This window comes from Neofelis nebulosa, chromosome 2 (genome assembly GCF_028018385.1).
Source record: "Neofelis nebulosa isolate mNeoNeb1 chromosome 2, mNeoNeb1.pri, whole genome shotgun sequence".
NCBI classification, from domain to species: Eukaryota; Metazoa; Chordata; class Mammalia; order Carnivora; family Felidae; genus Neofelis; species Neofelis nebulosa.
In genome coordinates this window covers 151,222,624-151,249,783 of record NC_080783.1, presented here as the reverse complement: position 1 = coordinate 151,249,783, position 27,160 = coordinate 151,222,624, and the positions used below count along the sequence as shown (strand labels likewise).

Here is a 27,160-nt window from a genome sequence, read left to right as displayed (position 1 = left end):
CAATTCTAGTATTACTTAGAGTTAGCTGTTTACATGTCTGCTTCCCTCATCAGATTGCTAGCTCTTGAGGGCAGGGACTATGTATTCCTATCCTTGTAACCTTGCATCTAGGACTGAGAAGTCAGTAGGCTTTTAGTAAATCTTTGTTGCATCAGTGAGTTAAGGAGAGTAGAAAAGCACAGACTTGGAAGAAATATATATGGAATCCATTCCTGATTTATCTACTCTGTGGTTTGGGGTGAGTTTCTTAACCTTTCTAATCCTTAGTTTCCTAAAAACAGGTTATTACAGTAGCCAGTTGATAAGGAGCTGGGAGGCTGTTAATAGGAAATGTATAAAAAGTGTATTACAGACTCTATGTACTCTCTGGTTCTTAGTCCACAAACGTTTTGCTTTGCATCAGCTGTGCACCTCAGACCTATGCCAGATGCAGGAGAGCTGAAGAGATGCAGATAGACAGGTTGTCCTCTTGGGATGTGAGTAGTCTAACACTGTGATTTTTCTTCTAAGTTATTTTGCTGCTAGGCCTAAACTGAGGGTGGATCAATCACCAAATGCACTGATTGGTTTCATGCTGCTTGTTTCTTCTGTGTGGATCCCCTTGCCCTAAATATGAAAGCACGCCGGTTCTCCATGGCTCTTCTTCTTCGTGGTACGCTACCCACACACAGTGTTGTAAAGTCTTTGTTCTCTGCTGCATTGCTAGTACTCAGGAATATTTCACATTTATGGAAGTGATGATGTCATATCCCAGAAGAATAAGAATCAGGAAAGCCTCCCATCCTAACATGACAACGTAGCATACTTTTGTATTACAATTAGATAACTATTCTTTATGAGGAAAGGCAGTTAATTGAAGTCAGCCACGGGGAGAGTGAATTCAGATGTTTTCTGGTGCACTTAAAAGTATATCTGATGGGACTGTCTGCTCACTGCTAGAAGTGAGCTCGTTAGAAAACTTAAAAGATTTGTTGGAAAATGAACTCCTTTCTAAACATTCTTCAAACCCACCTTAAGCAAGAGAGGGAAGAAAAATGGTACCTTAAAGGGAGTGCCCACTATCAGCTCGTGATTGTGTACATTAATGGGATGATGGAAAATCCCAGCATGTGGACAATGTTTTAAAAAAACACTTAGCTTTGACTTTAAAATACATAGTTAATGTTTGCCAAGGTTAGTTTGAAGTAGCTTTTTCTCTGTGTGTATTGCCTGTTAAACGGTAGGAAGGTGTGTGTGTGTATGTGTGTGTGTGTGTGCACGTAGTGAGCATGCATGTATATGAGTGCATGTGTACATGGGCATGCAGTGTTTATAGATTCACAATCTCTAAGCCTGAAAGGGAAAACGCTACTAACTAGTAAGCATTGTCTCTAAATGTTTTTTAAATCAAGTGTTGTGTTGATAAATCATTGATCATGTGTGCCATTGATTAAGGGCTGTCTTTTCTTAAGACAGAATTTTGGTTTTTTAATCAAATATTTTAAGTTCCTACTATGGGCAAACCATTATGCTAGGGATGAGGAAGATGTACAGCTTGACTTATGAATATCTGAATGTTTTCAGGAATCCCCAAAGTCTGCGCAATTTCATTTCCATTAAAAGTAACATGAATGCTTTCAACTTGTGCTACATGTTGTTAGTTCTAGGCCCAGTTTTCTTGTCACCCTCTCCCAAGTTTTCAGTTACTCTCTAAATGCTTCTGTCTCCCAAATGTATACCTCTTGCCCACTCATCTGCTTTGACCACCAGACACATATCCCACATTCAGTCTCTGCTTGTATATAGATGGTACTCAAAATTCAGTGTGTCCAACTAAACCTAGCAGTGGCATCTAAGAGAAGTTACCACTGTCCTTCCAGTTCCATGACACTTCCATCTCCTTCATTCTCTATGTCTAGTCCACGACTAAGTCATGCTGATTTTCGTGGTTAAAAATCTTTCACATCCACACACTCCCTCTCCTGTCCATAGCCACCACTCTAGTCTGGATCACCATGACTTTGCTTGGATGACTCCAGTAGACCACCTCTCACTGGCACCCCCTTCTTCCCCTCTGGCTCCTCTCTAATTCTCTTTTTCAAAATGCGAATCTGATCTGGTCACCCTCTTTATATCAGACCATTTACCAAGTCCCATTGCTTGTAGACAAAAATCCAGAATCCTCAATGTGGCCTCCAAGATCTGCATAGCTCCGCTGACTGTATATATTCCTATGAAAGAGCCTGAAATAATCTTCACCTGACTTCATACAGTTAACTTCCGGCTGCTTTCTAGACCTTACCTCAAAAGAAACTTCCACAGGAAAGTATCTTCTTGCCCTTTAAACTGTCATAGCACAGTGTACCTGTCCTCCATAGCATACAGCTAGCTGTGCATTTAGTTGTATGATTACTGATCAGTGTCTACCCCCACAGAACTGTGGGTCCATGAGAGTAAGGACCATGTCTGTTTGCTCATTAGTATATTCCTAGTTGGAGAGCTGGCAGGAGCTTTGTCCTGAGGATCTCCCAAGCCAAGTTAAGCTATTTGAAATTTATCTCAAAGGCAATGGAAAGCTTTTGATGGATTTTAAGCAGGGAAACAATGTGATTAGATGAAGAATCACTTTGGATGAGATGTAGAGAAATCCAGACAAATACTCCTAAAACAGAAATGAGGCAAAGTCACAGTGATAGCTGGTTCTTGCGATTCTACTTTTCCTATCCCTCCTTTCTAAATCCACTGAGGCAGGTTACCCATAGACCCTTTCAGATTCTTGATCATTGTCTAGTCATTGACATTGACTAGATCATTGTCTAGTCATTTGCACATTGGTTGAGTTCCTAATATATGCTTGACACTAAGAATACTAAAATGATTCAGACCCAGATGTATATTCCTAGCCCTCATCTCCCACTCTGATGGGAGAGACTGTCCAGTAAGCAGAGAGTATAATCCAGTGTGGAAAGTACCACAATGGAGTTTGAATGGAGTCCTCAAGTGCATAGGAGATTATAACTAAAACAGTTTCCTGGGGGAGCCAGAAAATGCCTCACAGAGGAGGTAGCATGGGAACTAGGTGGAACCAGGTAGGAATGGCAGATTTTGTCAAGTAGAGACAAATGAGGGGGCATTGTAAGCGGCTGGAAAAGCATGTGAAGGGCACACAGCTGTGAAAGGAACAGCATATTGGGGAATGGCTTTAGCCCTGCAGTTTCACAGCTGCAGAGAGGGTGTGTGGGGATGGGAATGGGGAAGGTGGTAGGAGATGGGAAAAGACAGGTATGTGGGGCCATCCTGTACAGGGCCTGGTTTGTGTAATCCGGGAGTATAAATATAATTCTGTCAGTTGCCAGAAATCATGGAACCACTCATGAAGGGTCTAATGGTTTATCAGGAAAGCAATGACTGAGCCAGCAAGAGTAATGATCTCCTGAACCCAAGAAACACAAGAATGATTATGGTCCTGAGAGAGGTAAACTGAGATCTGGGCCTCTGAGGGAAGAGAGGACCATGGTTCTAGCAAGCTGGCTGGGGCCCGCCCCTGGGAGTCTGAGTAAGTGAGCCCAGTCACACACTCTTGCATGTTCCGCCATGACAAATGTCTGGATTTGTGTTTTGCAGTTCCATGGAGAATGGGAGGCCACCAGACCCTGCAGACTGGGCTGTGATGGATGTCGTCAACTATTTCCGAACAGCGGGATTTGAGGAGCAAGCTAGTGCTTTTCAGGAGCAGGTAAGTTGGTCTAGAGAGACACAAATGAACACGGTTACCTGTTCCCCACAGTGGGCACAGGGAATGAGCGGGGAGAGGACCAGTGAGCAGTGAGGGATCTGTGAGTCTGTGCGTGTCCTCCACATCACATGCTGATCACACCAGACCCTAAGATACTGAGGAGGGTGGGGAAGGGCAGAAGGAAAGTGACAAGCTAATGATTCCTTCCTGCCAGAGGAAGCCCCAAGCCCTGGGACACAGTCACAGCTGCAGGAAGGAGGGCTAAAGCTCATTTACATCTGCACCTTCTGAAAGATGGGACAGCCCTCCCTTCAACACAGACACCCTGGAAAGGAGAAAACAGAAAAGAAAGGAAAATGAGGGATGGATCTGACTAGAGACATGCAGCACCATGTACTACTGGCCTCAGCACCAACTGAGCTAGTAAGCCCCCTCCAGTTTGCTTTCTGGGTGCTTAGCAAGGTAGAGGGGAAAGAGTACAGATTTAGAGTTAAACTCTGCGTGACCTTGGGCAAGTTACTGTATCTGTCTGAGTCTTGCTTTCATGTCCACAACATGCGGCCATCAATGCCTCACTCAATAGGGTAGTGGTGTAAAGATTAAAGGACTGTGTATGCACAGGGCCTGGGGTAGGCCCTGCGCAATGTTTTTGCCCCCAGATTGTTAATTCTCTTCTCTCAGGTCCAGGGTTGGTATTGGAAAGAGGGAAAGAGAAGCAGGGCCCCTCTCCATTGTCTGCATGATTTCGGACTCCATTTTTAAGGCTGTGCCAGCTCTGTAGGGATGGTGCTCAAAGGGCCTTGACCATGAGGAAGCAAATTGAGGGGGCATGTTTGGTCTACACCGGACCAGCCCTGCAGGGAAACAGAGATCCTGTCTCCCAATCAGTGAAGGATGAAGTTTTCTAAGCATTAAATTTACTTTTTAAGTATTGTAATATAATTGATAGAATTATAAGTTGAAGAATGTGTCTGGCTGCTTTTTCCATATCTGTTTAGCCATCTCTTATTCTCTACGCTGGGTTTGGGTAGGTAAACTTTTCTAATATATTAATATATAAATCTCTAAATCTCCTTCAATATTTTTCTCAAACCTGATCTCTGTCTCTCCCTCTTTCTCTTTTAATCTCTGTCTCTTTCTCTCTCCCCCACCCTCCCTCACTTTCTCTCTACATATGTATATATGTGTGCGTGTGTGTGTGTGTTTGTATGTGTGTCTATTTGTTGTCATTAATTTGGAAAATTTGCCAAAATAGCTGCTTAAATCACTTCACACTCATCAGAATAGCTAAAATTAGAAAGATCAATAAATTTAAATGTTCATGAGGATGTAGAACAAACACATTCTCCTACAGTGTTGGGGGCGGTGTAAAATACTCAGACATCTACCCCATGATCCAGCAGTTTCATTCCTGAGAATTTACACAAGGGAAATGAAAGCATATGTGCATAAGAGATTTGTACAAAACTGTTCTCAGTAGCTTTATTCATAATTGTCCCACCTGAAAGCCTAACTGTCCATCAGTGGGAGAATGTAGTATAGTCACACAACGGAATACCACCCAGTAACACACACACACTAACTACTACTCATGTAGAGCAGTTTGGATGAGTCTCAAAGGATCCCATTGAGTAAGAGAACCCTCACTCAGGAGTTCATACTGAAGAGTGCCTATCTTAGTCCATTTGGGATGCTATAACAAAAATACTAGAAACTGGTGGCATAAACAACAAACATTCATTTCCCATGGTTCTAGAGGTTGGGGATTCCAAGATCAAGGAGACTGCAGACTGGGTGTCTAACGAGGGCCCTCTTCCTAGCCAGCTGTCGTTTAGCTGTGTCCTTGGATGGAGGAAGGGATGAGAGAGCTCTCTGGGGCTCGTTTTGTGAGGACACTAATCCTTATAATCACATCCCAAGGGCCCTACGTCCTAACACTATCACCAATTACCTTTACTACCCCCTGGAGATTAGGTTTCAACATATGATTTGGGAGACACACAAACATTCAGACCGTCACGATTCCATTTAGATAAAGATTGAGAACAGGAAAATGCATCATTGATAGCAAGAATTAAAACAGTGGTTGCCTCTGGATAGGTGGGAGTGGAGAATGACTAGAAAGCGGCACAAAGGAACTTTCTGGGTGATGATAGCATTTCGTGTCTTGATGAGGGTTTGGATTATATGTATACGCATCAGTAGATGCACTGCATATGCACAGGTTTATGATGTTTCCGATTTGTGTGTTACATAGCATCTACCTTTTACTTCAAAATCAAAAGAACTATAAAAAAATTAAACAATTTGGAATATGCAAGCTGAAATATTTAGAGAAATACACTGACTTATGCAACTTCCTTTGAAATGCATCAAATATGTATTGACAGTTGGATAGAGGAATGGGTAGATGGACAGACATGATAAAGCAAGTATAGAAAATGTTAATTGTAGAATCTCGGTGATGGTCATAAGGGTTTTCACTATATAAGTTCTTACAACTTCATGTTTGAAAATTTTTATAATAAAATTGTGGGGGAGAATAGCTCAGGTTGAAAAGCGAAGGCTGATCAGCTGGAACGTATTTTATTTTCGGTTTTAATGGAGTGATATCCATTTGTGTCATTACAGTTGAATAACTCCCTTCCAAAATTAAATTTAAACAATATTGTGAAAGGTTAACCAAAAAAAGGACTGAGCTAAAAGGTCTCTTGGCCAAATTCCCAGCTGCCCAAAAGTGTTTTTCAGATTGCATTTTTACTCAGACTCCTCGGAGGCAGATGTCCCAGACTGGGGGCAGAGGGGGGTGTCCTTTGGGCCTTCCAGATTCTGTGCAGGACCTGAGAATGGAGCTGGCCAGCTCTGAGCTTGGCCCAGGAGCAGGCCCTTTCTCCCAAGGATGACATCACTGTGGTACCAGCAACACCGGGAGGCAAAAGGGAACAAATTCTCCCAAAGCATTTCATTCAGAAGTCCTTCAAGGGGGAAAGGGCATCATCCTGCTACTGTGCTGAACCCAACTCAGGAGCCTGAGAAATGGTCTAGAAGCTCGAGTTCCTTCATTCTCATGGAAGGGTGGTTGGAAAGAGTCTGCCTTGAATTATTCTCTGGAAGTAATCCCCATCTTCATCCTGCGTGTAATTATCGTCATCTTCCCTCCTCTCATTAAAGGAGGTAGAAGAAGGGAAAGGAGGGAATCACTGGTCAGGCCCCGCTGATAAGACAAGTAGCTGCTGTGATTTCCATGAGAACTGAGGATCAGGATCCTTTACTATGTTAGCCTGCCTCTTCCATCATCATGTCTCAGAAGGATTCATGTTGAGGCACCTGGGTGGCTCAGTCAGTTGAGCGTCTGACTTTGACTCAGGTCATGATCTCATAGTTCATGGGTTGAAGCCCTGTATCAGGCTCTGTGCTGACAACTCAGAGCATGGAGCCTGCTTTGGATTCTGTGTCTCCCTCTCTCTCTGCCCCTCCCCCACTTGGACTCTCTCTCTCAAAAATAAATAAGCATTAAAAAATAAAAAATAGGGGCGCCTGGGTGGCGCAGTCGGTTAAGCGTCCGACTTCAGCCAGGTCACGATCTCACGGTCCGTGAGTTCGAGCCCCGCGTCGGGCTCTGGGCTGATGGCTCAGAGCCTGGAGCCTGTTTCCGATTCTGTGTCTCCCTCTCTCTCTGCCCCTCCCCCGTTCATGCTCTGTCTCTCTCTGTCCCAAAAATAAATTAAAAAACGTTGAAAAAAAAATTAAAAAAAATAAAAAATAAAAAATAAAAAGAAGAAGAAGAAGGATTCATGTTTCACCTCCAAGGATCTTCCTGCAGTGAATCTCAAAAGTCAGCAGTCACTCTCCAAGTTCATCCTAGATGGGAAGACTGAGACCACCCCCAGCCCAAACGCATGTCCCTTCCAGGTACATCTTCCAGGTCTCAGCAGCTAAGAAACAATAAGAAGCGCCACAGTGTGAAATCTCCTGGAAGAAAGCTTTGCCTTGCCATTGGACAGTAGCAGGACAGGACTGGAGAGTACCCTCTAAACCACTTTGGAAAGAGCAAGTCTGGAAAGGATAGTACAGTTGTCAATAATGTGGGGAGCTTAGTTTCATGGCCGACTGTTATGGACTGAATGTCTGTGCCCCCTCCCAAAACTCATGTTGAAACCCTAACTCCCAATGTGATGGTATTAGGAGGGCTTTGGGAAATAATCAGATTTAGATGAGGTCATGACCATAGGGCCCTCGTGATGGGATGAGTGCCCTGGAAAGAAAATACCAGAAAGCTCGCTTGTCTCTCTCTGCCATGTGAGGGTACAGCAAGAGGATACCGCCTGGCAGCCAGGAAGAGGGCCTCACCAAGAACCTGCCCATGCTGGCACTGTGAGCACTCCCAGCCTCCAGAACTGTGATCAGAACTTAGCGCTGGCTAAAATAGTGACATTGATGCCAGACATGTCCACCTTCAGCTGGGCTGACTTTCAGCTATCCATCTTCGTGATATGGCCTCACAGTACCATACTGGATATTCTGTTGCTGTAGCAACCAGACACAGATGTGGCTTTCTAGAAGCATGCCTCCTTGGAAGATGTCAGGCCATTGAGTAAGGTTTGTCCAAAGGGCAGAAATGGTGTCCCATGTTCCTGGGGTATGAAGCATCTGGTTAAGCTGGTGATTTTTGCATGACTGCCTTTTCCCTGTGCAGACACATTGCACTGCCACATGACAATGGTTTCCATTAAGTTTCCTTCTGGTACAGTGATCTCTATCAAGTTTTCTTCTGTAAAATTGTTTTGACCCTTCTGCATAAGCCACAACTGTAAGCCAAAAGAACTGTCCGGAGGGAAGGTCTAAGCCCCTGCCTAGCCCCTTGCCCCACCCAGGATGACCCAGTGTCAGTAGTGTATGTGTGTTTCAGGTTGTTTACTGTTCTGGTCAGTCCCCTTTAAGACCAGTGATACCACTCACTCTTCCTTGGTTCACTGGCCCCATTAACATAGTGTTCCAGAGGGTTCACTGACCCGTAAGAACAGGAGGCAGTGGGAGTCCTTAGTGGAGGACACAATGATGACAACTCTGTCAGTGCTCTCTTTCCTATGGACACCATGGTGTGGTGACTATTTTCCCAGGTGTCTTCTGGCAGACAGATCTCTCATGCTGTGGTGAAGAGTGTTAGTTAGAGTCATGACTCCAAGTTTCTTTTCTCCTGATTGATATCGATCACTGGAGGATCCTGAAGAGTCTGCCCTTTCTAGGACACAGGTTTCTATAAAGTGAATGTTGATGTAAACAAGCAGAATATTGCTCAAGCTGCTGCGTTAATAGTCAGGTATTAGTTTAGAACCGGCCTTGATGAAGTATGCTTTCAATGCACAGCACAGAGCACAAAACCACTTGAGATATTAGGTATACAGTGTTGAATTTTGGTGACTAGATGATATGGCACTTGCCCTTAGATAGAAGTTGCCTGGTTTTCAAGAGTCAAAGGTACTTATGAAGTAAAAGGACTTCTACTTTCCTAGTATTGGTTTTTAAGAGAACCCTCTGACTAATCTTACTCAAAAGCATCTCCGCTTTCCTCACAGAACATTTAGGATAAGGTTTACTCTGTCAGACTCTGAAGGCTAAATGAGCACCATTCTCCGGTGTGAAGCCATTTCTATTGACAGTGCTTTTAGTTGCCATTTAAGGAATTCTGGCAGTCCGGTTCATCATCACTCAGACTGGACCCTCATGTGGATCACAGCCAGCTCTGCCGCTCGTCATGTAGTCACTGCACTTCCGTGTCTTTGTCTGTCTGACTCACATAGTCACATTATATATGAAGGAGTTGGAAGACAGCAGTCTGCCACTCAATCAGTGTCCTATAATTCCTATTGTTCAGGTTCCTCAAGCTTATAAGTGAGTAACATCGGTGATTCTGTTTCTAGAACAATATGTATCACTGAGATTTTTTTTTTTCCTCAGAGTATCATAACAATGTAATGTGCAATTCATGGTGACAAATTAATTTTACTCTATTATCTCCTCACTGTCCCCAAACCACATGACTAAGAGCAGTATTTTACTCTGAAATGCCCAACTGGTTGTTTAAACCATTCATTTGGAATGCATTTCTTTTCAGATGGCTATTTGCTAACTTTCTGAAGCCACTGACTTAACAAATATGAATACAAATTCTCACTGCTACGAATTGCCAAATAACATTATTTCCAAATGGAGCAGTCAAGTAGGGAGACCAATCAGAGCAACTCTGAGCATAGTGGCCGAAGTCATTGCCAGATGGATTTCAACTGTAGTGATTCTGGTGGGTATTTCTAACTAGACCCAGGACCAATCTAGGTTTTGGGAAGCTTTTTACAATTTTAAGAGCCCTCCTTGTGGAGAAAAATTAGGAAATATGAATACACAATTACTAAGGCAAAAGTTAAGCTTCACTAGCTCCATGGTACATTCAGCTCTGAGTTAGATTAGTTAAGTCCCCACAAATTAGAAATCACTTTTATTACTTTTTAAGCGTTTTATAATACCAACTACTGAAAATATTTAAGGTGCTTTGACACCTGGTATTTCTTTACAGTTGAAGGCTCCTGAAATGCTTAAAATATTTTATAACATAATCAACAGAGGTAGTGGCAACTCAGATTCTGCCGCTGTGTCCTTCCAGTCCACCAATATTTGGGAAATAGTTAAAAAGTCAGTGGATGATGCTAACAATAAGAAAACAGCCAAGAGAGGGGCGCCTGGGTGGCGCAGTCGGTTAAGCGTCCGACTTCAGCCAGGTCACGATCTCGCGGTCCGTGAGTTCGAGCCCCGCGTCAGGCTCTGGGCTGATGGCTCGGAGCCTGGAGCCTGTTTCCGATTCTGTGTCTCCCTCTCTCTCTGCCCCTCCCCCGTTCATGCTCTGTCTCTCTCTGTCCCCAAAATAAATAAAAAACGTTGAAAAAAAAAAAAAAAGAAAAAGAAAACAGCCAAGAGAATTGAAAGCAAAACTGATAAGGAAGAAACCATTTGAATTTTTGATTGAAATAGAACATATTTCTATAAACCCAAAATCCCAAATGGTTGTTTAAGTCATTTATTTGAAATGAGACCAGTTATAAGACATTATCACATAGCCAGGTACATTCATGGTGCTTCTTTGTCTCATTCACTTGTTCAGTTGTTTCAATAGTTATTGTAGCTTTTTCTAAGGCTTATTAAAATAAATATAAAACTGTTGAAGTAATTAGTGCTCATCATTACAAGTATTATTTTACTTTAACAAACCACCTGAAATGATTGTAGGTGTGGGAACCATTTGAAGGAAGCACAGAATATTCCTGGCAGGGGAAGATCAAATACAAAGGCATGAGGACACGAGAAAAGTATGATTTATCTTGAGAATTCCAAGTACCTTGTAGTTAGAGGTGTGGAGCAGGGAACATCAAGGGATAAGCCTGAAAGATAAACAGGGGTCCAGGGTACAGACAGTCTGGTTTGCCTGGCAGATGGAAGACTTGACCTGAAAAGCACTGGGAAACCATGGAAAGATATTAAGTGGGAAGTGAGTGCCAGGATGAGATTTGTGTTTTTGAAAGATCAGTCTGGTGGCAATGTGGAATGTGGCTTGGAGGACAACTAGATGGAAGGTGGGAAAGCTGGCTGTAATAATTCCACTGGGGAAAGGAAAAGATGGCTTCGAAAATATGGGAAGATGGCCAGAAGAATTTAGTGGATCATTGGCAATAGAGGATGAAGATTTGTCCCATCTCTGTTCTCTGCTGTAACCCAAGACCGAGCTCACTGCCCACAGATGGCAAAGAACGGGACTTGGGTGACTGCCAAGTTTCCAGATTGGGTGGGTTGTAAAGTGGTGCCATTAACGAGGATGTTTGTGGGAGGTAAGTTGTAAAAGGGTAAAATGAGCACAGTTTGGGACACATTAAATCTGAAGGCCTGTAGTACCTCCAGGTGGACATATCTAGCAGATGGTTCAAGGGAAGAGTAAGACCTAGGGGCAGAGATATGAGGTCATCAACAGTCATAAGAAGGATGAGAATGAGAGAGGCATATAGAAGGGGGGGAGAAAAAGGTCAAGGTCAGCACCCTGGGGAACACCAAGGTTTTTAATGGTTGGGACAAAAAAGGCAACTATGAAAAGCAACTGAGAAAGAAGTCAGGGAGGTGAGGAGAGAACCAGTAATGAGGGGTTGTACAGACACCAATGAAGGAGGAAGTTTAAAGAAAAATGAAATGATTGACAAGGTCAAATTCCTCAAAAAGGTGAAGCCCCAGTGGAGTCTGCGAATGATGGTGGGGTTTCAGTGGAGTTGGGGGTGGGGGAGTATTGGTGACTATTGAGGTGGAGGACCCTTTCCTCCAAGCTGAGGAATGAACAGGAGATAGGCAAGTGGAGGGAGAACCAGTAGGTGGGGGTAGGGGTGGTGGTAGTATAGAGACATGAGAGCTCTTTTCAGAGAGAGGAGACACTCAAACTTATTTACATGCAGGAAAGTAGCCAAAAGAATTAGACAGGTTAAAATTCAATGAAATTGAGGACAGTTAAATAAAGCAAACTCCCTGAGGATAAGGAAAAGGATGAGATCAAAGAGTATGGAAAGGCAAAGATAGGAGAAATTGGAACCCTCATGTATTGCTGGTGGGAATATAAAATGATGCGGCCGCTGTAGAAAAGTTTGGTAGCTTTTCAAAAAGTTAAGCATAGAATTACCATATGGCTCAATAATTCCCCACAAAGAATTGAAAAGAGGGACTCAAATAGATACTTGTACACAAATATTCACTGCAGTATTATTCACAACAACCAAAAGGTGGAAACCACCCAGGTGTCTATGAACAGATGAATGGATAAACAAAACGTGGTATATACATACAACAGAATATTATTCAGCCATAAAAAGGAATGAAGTTCTGGCACATGCCACAATATGGATGAACCTTGACAACACTCTCCTAAGTGAAGTAAACCAATTAAATATTGTATGATTCCATTTATATGAAATATCTAAGACAGGCAAATTATTCATAGAGACACAAAGCAACTTAGAGGCTATTAAGGACTGGGGGCAGGGGGAGTTACTGCTTAATAGAGTTTCTGTTTGGGGTGATGGAAGAGTTTAGAAAATAGATGGTGGCGATGATCTCACTACATTGTAAATAAATTCATGCCACTAAATTGTACACTTAAAAACAGTTCATTAAAATGGCCTACTTGCTGTTACATATATTTTACCATAATAAAATGTAATGTCGGCCATAATATACATGGTTCACTTCATTCAGTTTGGTCGATAAAATACTCAGATATTTTATTTTGTTGTTTTAAAAAGAATATGAAGGGATTAATTCTGAGCAAGACAGGGATATCTTCCCCTGTCCTTCCTGTTCTTCCTCTATCCTTCCTGTGCTCCAGGGACATAGGTGAGGATGTATACCGATCTAGCTAAGATGGCCCTTGTCCCCAGGGACAGTAAGGGAGTTCCTGACAGTCTCTATTTCCTTTGCTAAACAAGAGGCAAGTTCCTGTGCTTGGAGTGGACAGGACGGAGAGAGGTTTAGTAAGGAACTAGAGGAAAGCAGTGACCGTTAAGAGTGACCACCATGGGGAATGGGAGAGAGATCTGATTGAGGATACCCAGAACTGTTGAGGACTTTTACTGACCCAGCTGAGACCGGCACAGTGCCCACATCTAATGTTTCATCTTCACAGCGTCTTGATTTTTTTTCCCCAGCTGCACCAGGTATAGGAGTCAGAGAAGCTGGATTGCTACACTGCTCCTGGATGGGGTGCTTGTGGCATGGGCACAGTGGATGGCTAATAGCCTAAGAGGGCAGTTTGAGAGGGCATATAAAAGAATGGTTCCCAGTGCCAACCGGGGGGTGCAGACTTGATACAAAGGAAGAGCCTGGAGACTCATAACCTTGGAAAAAGTGGATTTGAAATGTGAAAGTGGGTGTAATGAGAGTGAGGAGTGAGAGATAGAATTTTAGATTTTTAAGTGTTGCAGGATTTTGTAGTCTTCTGGTTAGTGACATTATAGAAGGTTCTAGAAGTAAAGGTGAAGTTGTAGAAATGGTGTATTCTACTAACTGCTGTCCCAAGTAGATGAAAACATGTGTCATGGCATAATTATAGAATTTTGTTTCTTTAAATTTTTTTTTTAATGTTTATTCATTTTTTTGAGAGACAGAGAGCTCACGCACGTATACACACATGAGTAGGGGAGGAGCAGAGAGAGAGAGGGAGACATAGGATCTGAAGCAGGCTCCAGGCACTGAGCTGTCAGCCCAGAGCCCAATGTGGGGCCTGAACCCACAAACCTCAAGGTCATGACCTGACGCAAAGTCGGAGGCTTAACCAACTGAGCCACCCAGGCACGCCGAGTAGAAGTTTGTTTCTTATTCATGTAAATAGTCCAAGGTGGTCTTGGGAGTGTTCTCCTTCACTATAATTCAAGAACCCAGGTTGATGGAGGCTCTGTCATCTTCAGCAAGATCAGGATCATCCAGGCATTGATCCAGTTGGCATAAAGGTAAGGTGCAAGGAGGGGCACCCGTAGGCGGTTTTATGGGCCAGGTGCGCATAGAAACACATCATCGTTTCATCTGTCATAGGCCAGAACGTGGTCACATGGTCATACCACATTGCAAGGAAATCTTGAGAAATGTGTAGTTGTGTGTCCTGGAAAAAAGAGCCACCAACAGGCCTTGCTACACTTGAGCCTCGAAGTCATTTTTTTTTTTAATTTTTTTTTTTAATGTTTATTTATTTTTGAGACAGAGAGAGACAGAGCATGAATGAGGGAGGGTCAGAGAGAGAGGGAGACACAGAATCTGAAGCAGGCTCCAGTCTCTGAGCTGTCAGCACAGAGCCTGACGCGGGGCTCGAACTCACAGACTGTGAGATCATGACCTGAGCCAAAGTCGGCCGCTTAACCGACTGAGCCACCCAGGTGCCCCTCGAAGTCATTTTTTAAAGCATTTCCTGTTGTGATGCTGCTACTTAGTTTTGTTTTTAAGTCCAGAGATAAGTTTCAAAAAGGCTAACTTTAAAAGATAGCTGAAGTTAAGAAGCCTTATCTGACCATACATGGGAAGCCTTCACTTCTAATTCTGTTCCTTATATCTATTCTGGGTTTTGTTTTGTTTTGTTTTAAATCTAGGCAGACATCTCTGTAACCCAGTTTCCTCAGTTGATGAAGTGAGTTTCATTCTTTTTCCTTCATCAGAAATGTGTACAAGATTTTTTTTTTAATAGAGTCCCTTTATCACCCACTTTGTGCCAGCAGCAAATATTAAATAACACAGAGATACCCATTAAGTCACTGAAGGCATGAGCCCTCACAATGAGCCAAAATGGATTTTGTGTCTGATTTAAGGTCAAGACCCGTTTTGGTTCTATTACTTTAACAAATAAGGTAGACTTCTTTCTGAGCCACATAAACAGTTTTTTGTTTTGTTTTGTTTTGTTTTTCCTGTAGACAAGCTGCTCAGTGTTGGTTTCTTAAACTAGGTGAAGTCTTCCTAATATGTATATTATCCATCTCAAATTTTCCACCAATAGGAATGCAAGGCAAGCACAGCATCAGCTGGGAGTCATTGGCTGATAATGTTGAGCTCATAGTCACTCCCCCACATTGAGCTTCAGGATCAGGGCCGATGGAGAGGGTGGAATTGTAGAGGACACCAAAGAAGAATTTCTTCCCCAGAGGAGAGTTTGTCCCAACAACCATGTGATGAGATTCAAACGGTCTTGGTGTAGACTTGAATAGTTCACCATATTCCTTTCCAAAATTATATGGAAATTCTTCTGAAAACAAACTCTGTGTCTTAGAAAGGAAAGGTCTTTTAAAGAAACATCGTGAATTACTACAAAGTACTAGGAGTGCCTCAAAATGCTTCCCCATCTGATATTAAGAAGGCTTACCACCAGTTAGCTCTTCAGGTACATCCAGACAAGAACCCAAAAAACAGAGAGGAAGCTGAAGAGAAATTCAAACAAGTAGCAGAAGCCTATGCGGTCTTGTCTGATGCCAAGAAACGCAACAACTATGACAAGTCCAGAGGCAACCGCATCAAAATGGAAGATAAAGGGGACTTCAGCAGGGACAAAAACTGTTTGAAAGAGGAACCATGGTTTGAGAGGCCACACTGTGGCTTTCAAAATGTCTTTGAAGACAAAGACCACTTCTCATGGGACTATTTTTCCACTGGTCATATGGGTAGGGCCAGAAGATTCCTCTCCTCCTTCTTTGATGTGATCCCCATACTGAACACAGGATTTTCCACGTTTGTATCCCTGGGCTCCAGAACAAGTCCCCCTTCCTCTGAAACATTTTTACCCTTTGTAAGCAGTGGAATGGGAAACTTCAGACTGGTCACCACTTGTAGCCAGATAGTGAATGGCAAGAGAGTTGTTACAAAGAAAGTTCTAGAAAATGTGAGGGGGAAGACCGAAGTGGAAAAAGGAAACCTATTTCATCAGATTCCTCCACGTCATTGGTAAGGAGTCTGTGCTTTGTTCTTTCACGGGGAGACTTTCCTATAAGGCTGGTGAGTCTGATGCGTATCAAAGACAGAGTTGGAATCTGAGAGTGTGTTAAAGCAGAATGGACAGAAACCAGCTTAGTGCAAACCTCTCACTTCCCAGAGGAAAGAAATAATGGGCCAGATGTTAATGCAAGACACTAGGAAGCAGCGGAGTTTGGCTTCTAGCCGGTCTTCTGGTCTAAACTGAGCTTTCATTTCCTCTCCACTGTATAGGGGGTGGAGACCACCACCACAAATATGGCTTTCTGAGTTAGTTGCAGGGTCTCACCATCATAAAGCCCATTGACTTCTCTTTGACTTATTCCTTGTCCTTCCTTGCTATTAACCGGTTTGCCTCTTGCTTGACAGCCACTCTTTTTCTCTTCCTAGCCTCTTTCTCTTTTCTCTTCCCACCTCATCTTTCTTCCCATACATTTCCAACGGACCATACCACAATTAGGCTCAACTGAAAAAGCTACCAAGGTGTAGATTAGTGTTCGCAGAGAGAAAGAGTGAACAGTAAATGGGTTAAGATTTTTTTATATACTTTTTTTAATAGCTAGCATTTATTGAGTACTCTGTAGGTATCAGGCATTCTGCTTCACGTATGTTATTGCAGTAATCCTTTCAGCAGTGAAATACAGTAGCTACTTTCCCTCCATCATATAGATAAGGAAATGAGGCTTAGAGAGATTAACTTGCCCAGCCCCACCTAATAAGCAATAAAATAATGTCTTACTCTAAAACACATGCTTATCTACTGAGCTGTAACATCTAAGGAGCCTACTCATTTATTTTTAGATCAAGGGTCTTGCCCTCATTGGAAATTTACACCTATCATCTCTAAACCTTACTTCCATGCAAGAGTACTTGCTCGAGCTTCTTAAGTATGCAGACATTTTTTTTGCATGAATATTATTGCCCAACAGGTACTTGGTTACTCTTTCAGGAAGACAGAAGCAATGTACAAAGCTTCACTGAAACTGACAAATGATTATCCCTTAACACAGGAATGTAAACAGGATCCCAAAATGTGAATTATCTCTTTGTTTTGACTTTAATCATGATGTATATGCAAAATCATGGGATGTTTTTTAATGTTTATTTATTTAACTGGATCTGGTCACACTCCAACCCCTTCATTTATACTAATAAACAAACTGGGGTATAGAGGAGTGGTTGCTTGTGGAAAATTACTGGTGGAGTCTGCATCAGAAACTCTGTCTTCCAGTTTCCAATCTCATGCTCATTCTAGTACACCATGCTGACTGGCAAAATTCGGATTTCATTTGCATCCCAGTCTTTTATAGAAGTTATGTAACAAATGATTTGCTTCCTTAATCAAGGAACTTTTCTGTGTTTGCAATTTTTATGAGACAAAATTTTTGATGTAGTCTTTGAGCTTTTTTAATCTTACCGAATTTTCTGAAGTTGAACAGGAATATGCCTGCATCCCTCTGGCAACGGGTAGCATTCAGGCAGGGAGCACGCTTCCAGAAAGGAAGCAGTAGATGGATTTGGAATTGGAACACATCCTGTTTCTCTCAAAGCCTTTGCATTTCCACTTGGTAGTCATTGAAAATCTCCCATATGTCAGGCACTGTGCTAGGTGCCTTCCATGAATGATTTATTTCTAATCTCTAGAATCCTTCAGGGGCTTATTTCCATTTTACAAGTGAGGAAACCGGGGCTCAGGGAAGACAAGTCCTTTACTTTACCAAAGGTCACACAATAAGTTGTGGAGACAGGGTTTGGACAACAGTTTGCTTGACCTGGAAGCTCACGTTCCCATTATGTCGTGTTCCACTGCCGTTCATTTGAGCTGCTGTAGTCATGGCTTAAGAGGAAGGTTTTGTTGTATGTATGAGTTAGATTCATTTCAAATTTTTTAAATGAGGATTGCCAGATGGAGCTTTCTTTTACCGTTGCTAGTGTGAGGTGAACTTCAGTGTGGCTACTGAACAAAGGGAAAATCAAATTGGAGCATGAAACTTGATTTTCTATTTTGTCTTAAATAAAATCCAAATTTCAGCATCTTTCACAGACATACTTGGCTTCTGACGGAAATGCTGAGTTGTAGAAGGAGTTTTTTGCCAGCAAAGATAAAAAAAAAAAATTCACTTTCAGTTAGTCGAGGAAGTTTTCTTGTTGTGTAGAAATGAAAGCAGTGTCATCTCTTCCTGAGGCCTGTTTAAAACATGTACAAAGTTAAGTATGAGCATTTGCTCATACTTTGTTGTCATTTAACAACAAAGGAAAGTTGGAGAGCAGGAAGGGCTTTGCTGGTTTATAAAGCATTCCAAGTGAATCAGTGTTCATCTCCGTCAATCTAAGATAGACTTCGAGCTTTGAAGGAACCTGTGATTCAGATTCCTGTGACCTCACAGAGCCTTCAGAACTGCTGCTGTGGTTTCCGCATGTCAAAAGCTCTTCTGCAAACTCTTATGCTTACGGGTTTTACTGAGGGGCAGTCTTTGGGCTTGCTAGCTGCTTAACAAGAAGAAAATACTTGAGGGTTAGAGTCCATTCCTATGTCCTCATCTAATTTTTCACTCTTGCCCTGTCAACTAACTGCTTTATACACCATGTTTTTGAATAGTTGTCTCTCACAAATTAATGTGAGATCTTTTTTTTCTAGTAATCGGCAAAATAAGGGTTTCCAGAGTTCAAAAACACCACAGAGCGGTTATAAGTAATTCCTTGTCCTTCTGCTCTGGTTCATGGTAGGTGGTTGACAAATGACATGAGGACCATGGATGGGTCTGTTGAGGAGTAATGACAAGTGATTGTATAACTTATAGCTCAGGAAGCATTTGCGAGAATAGTATCTCATGGAATCCTGTCAGAAACCCCAAATCCCCACGTTGCCAACCAAGGAGACAGAGGAGGAAGGGATTTACAGGTCACAAAGTGAGTGTTTCGTCAGCCCACTAGCCCAGTGCTGTTTCTCCACACACAGAGATGTGCAAAGCACATGTTCTTCACGGTCTGGCAAAACACAAGGGAATTTGGAGTTCTAGGGATCAGTGTAGGAAGGAGTCACAGTTTTGTAGAGTTACAGTTATACACCATGTCCCCTTGTCTGTCCATCAGTGGGAGAGGTGGGTACAGACATGTCAGAGCTTACCTAACATGCACAGTTGGTCCATCTCTTGGGTCCAGGTCCCCTAAGAGCCAGCTCACTTGTCCCCACAATAAAAAGTAACCAAAATAAGGTGGCATTCAGCATCCTTCTCAGTGATCTCTTTCCAAAAGTTCCAAACCATTTTCTGTATTTGTGATCCTCATGTCTTTGATGGGAAACCTGTTTGTATTTCACCTCCAAGCTTTGTGGTCTCTGGGACACTCTGGTTGGGTACCTAAAGGGTGTGGGAAGTGGACTCCGAGAGAACAGGGGCAGAGCCCTGTCCCTCACTACCTTATTTGGAATCTTGAGGATCCACTGAGAGGAAGCATGGTAGGACCTGCAACACGAGAGGTTGATTTTCGGGTTGAGGCAGGATGGTTCTTCTTTTAAAGGACAGGAAAGAAGTTCACCAAAAGTATATCATTTTTCCATTGTCCATTGTTGTGATTAACAAGACTCCAGAAAACCTAGGACTCTATGGCCCCATTGGTTCATCTATACCACACATATTTACTTGCAAGTGTCAAGCGAAACAGAAAGGAGTTATGGAAAAAACATTGGCTTTGGCTGTAGGCAGATGAGTTTAAATCCTGTTACCTTTGCCTAACTTCTTGATCTTCACACCTTGCTCCTTGTGTTTGCCTGTAAAATTATGATAATCCCTGCCCGTCCTAATTTATAGTTGTTTTAGGAAATTAAGTACACAGAAATTCTGCATAAACTTTAATATATTTTATAAATGGAAAGTGTCATTATCTCTTTCAGAAACAATATCTTTGATCCCTACCAAGTATACATACCAAGTCCGCCATCATTTTTTTAAGATGCAACTTTAGCAATGTGGTCTTGACAACAAGATCAGCTATGGATTGCATTTAATCCAAAAATAAAAGTGGAAGATGGAACATAAAAATAGAGGAGTCCATTTTTTTCCATTTGGCATAAATAAAAAAGTAATGTTTTTAGCTTGGAGACAATCAATACGTCTTTTCTTTTGAACTTTGGATTTGGACTTACATGTTGCTTTCATCCTTTGCTTCCATTGTAGGAAATTGATGGAAAATCCCTGCTATTGATGACAAGAAATGACGTGTTGACAGGACTTCAGTTAAAACTGGGGCCTGCTCTGAAAATCTACGAGTATCATGTTAAACCTCTGCAGACAAAGCATTTAAAGAACCACTCTTCATAGTACAGTCAAGTTGGGGTCTTAGACCTCAAAAAATACATAATGACATAATTTAGTTTCATGTGATGAAACTTTGTAAACAGAATACATACATGTGTATATGTAAAGAATTTCAGTCAAATGAAACGTTATCCTATTGGATAGACTAGGCAATCCATCGGCTGACCTGAATTCAGCCAGGAGGAGCAAGGATAACTTATAGACAGGATGGTTTTCCTGGTGGATCTTGTCAAATTGAGTGATCTTTGACATGATTAGACACCCCTCCCCACCAAAGGGATTTTCTTCACAAATTGCTTTCCCAGAATCCTTGAAAAAGGATTGAATTGAATGATCTTTTGGGTTACAGATGTAGAGAGATTAAAAACAAGAACACTTGGGGGAAGGGGAGAAAAGAAAGATTGCTGTCTCCCTTGAATTCCTGTGCTCCTTAGAGCTTGTGTTATTTGGATGGAATTGCCGACACCCTTTTTTATAGAGGGTCCTCCACTTGACCTTATTAAGGTTTCACTGGGATATACTGCGATGTTTGAGACGATCGTGCATCATGGCCCCTACAGGAGCAGAACCTCTGAAAAAGAGAAACTCTGTTGTGTCTTCGGGATGTCCCTCCATCTTCAGCTTCTTTCATAGGGGGTAACGGTATTTTCTGCATAGATTTACTTTCAAATTGGCTCTTTGTTTCCGAAGAAGAAAACATTTTTTCACTTTATGGTTTGTATTTATACGAATTTGTTTCTGAAGGAATTTGCCAAGAGTTATAGATCAAAAAGTCTTGTTACTAGTACAGAGTATTTTTATATATATTCCTTCATGATGGTGTAATATTTTTTTAATTGCTCTGATGCTCTGTTGGATTCTTGGTTTGCGTACTTGTTTTTAAGAACTTGAAAAAGTGGGCTTGCTACATCTCTGTTCAAAGAGACATTGGTTCAAATCTCTGTGTGTCAATGCCTTGGTGAACTGGTGCTTTGTGGTCACAATAAAGCATTGCTTCGGTTTATTCCCAGTGTATGTTTGATCTTTTCTGTTTGGTTGCCTCTTCAGTTGGGATTAAGGATTAAGGTCATTCCTTAAAACCATGGAAAGAAAGTTAAGCCTAAAAAAAAAAAGCAACTTTGGATTTATAAAACATTTAGATTTGTTTGTGGGTTTACCTTCTTTATGAATTACATTGTCCAAATAGGCCTTGTTCCTTCTCTTACCCCCATCCAACAACCAATTTTAGGTGTCATTTTAGCCAAAGTTTTTTGTTTTTTGTTTTTTTCTGTAGGCCACTGAGGGTCATGATTTTCTGGAAATTTGGATGAAAGCCATGTACTTTCCCTCCAGACCAAAGTTCATATTCCCACATATAAAACTTTGCAGAGTTGATGGACTCCCTGAAGTTCTGTCTTCCCCCTCCTCAAGTTGAGGGCCACTATTTTAGATAGTGTTATAATTCAGTCCCCGGCAAAGATCATTTCTCTAAAGACCAGAAAGTCTGAAGATGAGAGTGAAAAAAAACAAAAACAAAAACATGGGAAGTGGTATAATGGGTGGGGTTCAAAATGCCTTCCAAATTAATTGTTATGGAGTTTATGGAGTGTCTGAAATTTAAATTATGCTTTGTTTTGCATAAGTGGGAGAAGGGGCTGCAAAAGAGACATTTTCCATCCCCACATTCTCACAGTCTACAAAGCATGTAAAACTAAAAGGCAGAACTTAGTTAAGTATTATGAGGAGTGGTAGTGATAAAAAGTGAGAGGTGCACCTGCTGGAGACCCAGGTGGGAAGGAAGGAACATGGGATCCAATAGAAGATGGGATGAAGAACTGAATTAACCTCCCTGCAGGAGTTTCCCACAAGTGAAATAGTAATGACGTTTGAACCCTCTCTGACTCAAAGGGATAGCATGCAAATGTCCCAGCCATGCTTCTGTGTATCCACCTGATACCTTATGTATGAGTCTAGAAAAGATTTGGCTGTGAGTAATAAAAAAAAAAAAACTGTCTCATATCGGACAAAGGGCTAGTATCCAAAATCTATAAAGAGCTCACCAGACTCCACACCCGAAAAACAAATAATCTACTGAAGAAATGGGCAGAAGATATCAACAGACACTTGAATAAAGAAGACATCCAGACGGCCAACAGGCACATGAAAAGATGCTCAATGTCACGCCTCATCAGGGAAATACAAATCAAAACCACACTCAGATATCACCTCACGCCAGTCAGAGTGGCGTAAAGGAACAAATCAGGAGACTATAGATGCTGGCGAGGATGTGGAGAAACGGGAACCCTCTTGCACTGTTGGTGGGAATGCAAACTGGTGCAGCCGCTCTGGAAAACAGTGTGGAGGTTCCTCAGAAGATTAAAAATAGATCTACCCTATGACCCAGAAACATCACTGCTAGGAATTTACCCAAGGGATACAGGAGTGCTGATGCATAGGGGCACTTGTACCCCAATGTTTATAGCAGCACTTTCAATAGTCAAATTATGGAAAGAGCCTAAATTGTCCATCAACTGATGAATGGATAAAGAAATTGTAGTTTATATACACAATGGAATACTACATGGCAATGAGAAAGAATGAAATTTGGCCTTTTGTAGGGACGTGGATGGAACTGGAGAGTGTTATGCTAAGTGAAATAAGTCATACAGGGAAAGACAGATACCATATGTTTTCACTCTTATGTGGATCCTGAGCAACTTAACAGAAGACCATGGGGGAGGGGAAGGAAAAAAAAAAAAAGAGGTTAGAGAGGGAGGAAGCCAAAACATAAGAGACTCTTAAAAACTGAGAACAAACTGAGGGTTGATGGGGGGTGGGAGGGAGGGAAGGGTGGATGATGGGTATTGAGGAGGGTACCTGTTGGGATGAGCACTGGGTGTTGTATGGAAACCAATTTGACAATAAATTTCATATTTAAATAAATAAATAAATAAATAAATAAATAAATAAAATTATACCAATGGGGGGAAAAAAACTGTCTTCCCACTCTCACCCCCACATTGCCAGGTAATGTAAACAAGACAGAAGGTTGTGTCTTCTCTTCATTTAAATGTACAGCCAGGGGGACCAGAGATGATATAGCCCTCTATGATGTCAGACATTCTTCCTACCTTTTTGTTCCATCATGCATGCTGTTTATTCCCAGAATCCTTTCATGGCCCAAGATGGCTGCTTCAGCTCCCCCCATCACCATTTGACTTCCAACCAGCAGGAAGAAGAAAAGGGAAAGGAAGACACCTTCTCCCTTTAAGGAACTTCCAAGAAATTGTACATATTACTTCCTCTTCCATCTTGCTGTCCAAAGTTTAGTCACAGTGTCATACCTAAGCTGGAAGAGAGGCTTGAGATACTCTTAGAGCCCATGGGCCCAACTAAAACTCAAAAGTGCCATTATCCTACCAATATGGGAAAAGGGATATTAAAGGACAATGTCCTATCACCACTGTCAGCTGGCAGTTGAATACTTTGAGCAAATGAAAGTATGTCTTTAGTTGTATTTTTCTCTAGATTTGAACTTGGGATTACACTCCATGAAGTCTTTGGATGCTTTTATCACAGTCGCCTTGTTCACTAACCCCAACCTAACTCAACTAAGCTTTCGACCTGGACTGCTCTATAAATGCTTGTCATGAAGAAAAAAAAAAAAAAAAAAGGAAAGGAAAATATCTTAATTGAAAAGCAAACTGAAAAGAATCAATTCATTTCTTAGCCCTCTGTTGACAGCTTTCAGGCAAAATTAGGAAATTAGTCTGCCTCTCTTACACCCAGAATAAAGGCCTACAACGGGCTGGCCTAAGTGCCTTGGCAATAACTGAGGGTGCTTTCTCCCCACCCCCCAATTCACAGAAAGGAGGTGTTATCAAAACAAGGCCATAGGGAGAGGCTGGAAGTACTTGAAATTCAGCAGGTAGGCAGCCTTTGTCTCCAAACAGCTGTAAAACCAGAAACGGCTGATTCCTTTCCGATCACACCAGATTTCTGTTAATGTGATCCAGGTCTGCAGCTAGGAGCAAACACACACACACACACACACACACACACACACACACACACGTGGGGAAGCACTTCATGAGCGTAAATGGGAATGAGAGTGCCTTGATGCCAATATGTTTTATGTGAGAATTGTTTGATGTTGAATTTGATTATTCTCAACCAGAGGGGCAGACAGGATATCAGAATCATGAAGGATTTAAAAAAAAAATAATTGCCACTCCACCTCTCCTCCCCACCCCGCATTTGAGCCTCGGGTTCAGACTCTACAAAGGACGTATAATGAATTGATTTAAAGGCAAGGTCACAAACTGGTCTCTTTTCAGTGGAATCTAAGCTGACATGTTGTCCTTTGGCTAGTGCAGTATGTTTGTGTTCTTACAACTACATCTGCAGTCTTCTAGGTGAGCCTGAAAACTCCAATTTATTACAATCTTTTTAATTCCCTAATACCTTGCAGCCAGCAACTGCACACTTTTACATTGTCATTACAAGGTATATGAAATTTAGACCCCTGATGTAAAGCAAAGAACACACAGAGAGCCTCCTCAGAGTAAATTAATTCAGGAACTAGAGCTTATAAGTAGATTTGGTTGAAAAGAAAACAAGGTGGCACACACTGAGCTGGAATGTGCAGCAGCTTTGAGCATCATTTTTGATACTTAATGGACATGGTGAATATTGAATAATCTTCATATTCAGAGACCAGTTGGTGGCAGTCTCCTCGTTCTATCCTCAGTGAGTACCCTATGAGAACATGGATTTTGTCTCTCTAAGCTTAGCATACACGGTCAGGGGCACATGCTGTCCTTGTGTTGTATTAGAGAAATAGATCTTTGAAGGAATTTAATTTGGAAAAGTCTAATGACCCTCAGTTGCCCAACCACTCCTATATTTGGAAGCCAAATGCAAAGAGTACTTACTGGTGGTGATCCATCTGCCTTTGACGGTCATTGCAAATGGGATCTGCAGGGGTCAGGCCTGGGCACAGAGCCATTAAGTGTTTTTTGTAATGATTTGGAAGATGAAGTTAAATGTTCAAAGAGCTGACTGCTGTAGGACAGATATGCTTCTTATGAGAAAACTTGTTAATTCTGCTTCTAAACCAGGAACAAGCCACAGGAAGGAAAGAGAGAGCAATGGGTACAGTAATGAGCAGCTCGTTAGCTTCATGCTGTAGCTCCATAGGCAATTAAGTGGTTTGGGTACCATTGCTGGCCAGTGGTGGCCGTTCTACATAGAGAGAAAGAGAGTAAAACGATCACATCTCATTCTTTGGTGACTGCAGCCGTGTTATATCTTTTCGAACCTCAAGAAAAGAGTTGCATCTTGCCTAGCCCTGGGGCAGAATAATGGAGGACCCTGTGAATAAAAGCAAGAGAAGTCTTTGGCTACCCACAAGAACATAGCTAGGTTGATGTCTCTTTACCGCAGTTGTGCAGGGTTTTCCTGTCTACCATTATCTTCAGGGAGAAATCCGGAAAGCTGGAGATGCCAGGCAATCTCCAAATGGAAAATGTGCCGGACTTCCACAGAAGAGGTGCCTGGGCAGAGCTACTACCTTTTATCATAGCAGAGGTGGGAAAGAGGTCAGTGAATTAAGGTGTAAATAATACTGAATGCCCTTGGTAGCTGTGGAGCAGGCCATGGCCTGGGGAAGCCAGACCTATAAACAACAAAATAAGGGAACGTATGCCACAAGATAGAATGTGCTATCATCTAAGCATCTGAGATCACAGAGCTTAGAGGCCTTAAGTTTCCAGAAGAGTCAGGTAAAGCAGCAAGGACAGACCTTCCACAAGATTCTCCAGCTCTGTCATCTGTGGGGCAGAGACATCTACGGCAACGTTGCAAGTGAGACGTCTTCTTTCTAAATTAAAGACAGCAGACTCATTTGGTAAATTGTGCTTCATTTCCTTTTTCAGTAGGTCACACTCTTACTTTTCTGTGCCAGGAAATACACAACTTGAAAATAAGACTATAAAACTCACGATTACAAACATTTTGAAGGACGCTCAGGAAAACTCTTCAAGCAACCAGCAGTTCCTGTTTTTCAGAGTTTGTGTTTGGCACTACATGTTAACTACACTGGAATTAAAATATAAATAAGTAAATAAATAAATAAATAAAGAGGCAAACAAACAAATAAATTCGTGTTTGGGTCTGTGTTCCTCTCTTGTGCCGCAACCCAATGACATCGGTTGATCTACACCATGCCGCAGTGGGTGGGAGGACTGAGGCTGCTCCTATAGACCTGAGCTTGAGGCCAGCCCCACCATTTACTTGAAAGGGGAACTTGGGCAGTTATACGGCTCCCCTCAGCCTCAGGTACTTCACCTGTTCTCTACTGCAGCTACAGACACAGAGCAAAGCAACACTAGGTCAGCGCTGTCCAATAAATATATAATGTGAGCCACATGTGTAATTTAAAATTTTCTAGCGGTCACATTTTTTTATGAAATTTTCTAGTGGTCACACAAGGGAGCAGGAAAATCATCTAACATATCCAAAATATTACCATTTCCATGCACAATACCAAAATTATTGACATACTTTACAATCTTTTAAAAATACATTTATGGGGCGCCTCGGTGGCTCAGTTGGTTAAGCGTCTGAC

General features: G+C 42.0%; 1 protein-coding gene across 1 annotated transcript in view; it reads left to right on the top strand.

Annotated features, from left to right (window-relative positions):
* The window catches only part of SAMD13 (sterile alpha motif domain containing 13), a 40,604-nt gene extending 19,048 nt beyond the window's left edge, over positions 1 to 21,556 (top strand). The window contains exons 3-4 of the mRNA XM_058716806.1: positions 3,604 to 3,715; positions 20,413 to 21,556. Of these exons, the coding sequence (XP_058572789.1) occupies positions 3,604 to 3,715; positions 20,413 to 20,556 (256 nt within the window). The 3' untranslated portion in view covers positions 20,557 to 21,556. The remainder of the gene's footprint in view (positions 1 to 3,603; positions 3,716 to 20,412) is intronic.
* Positions 21,557 to 27,160: the final 5,604 nt, after the last annotated feature.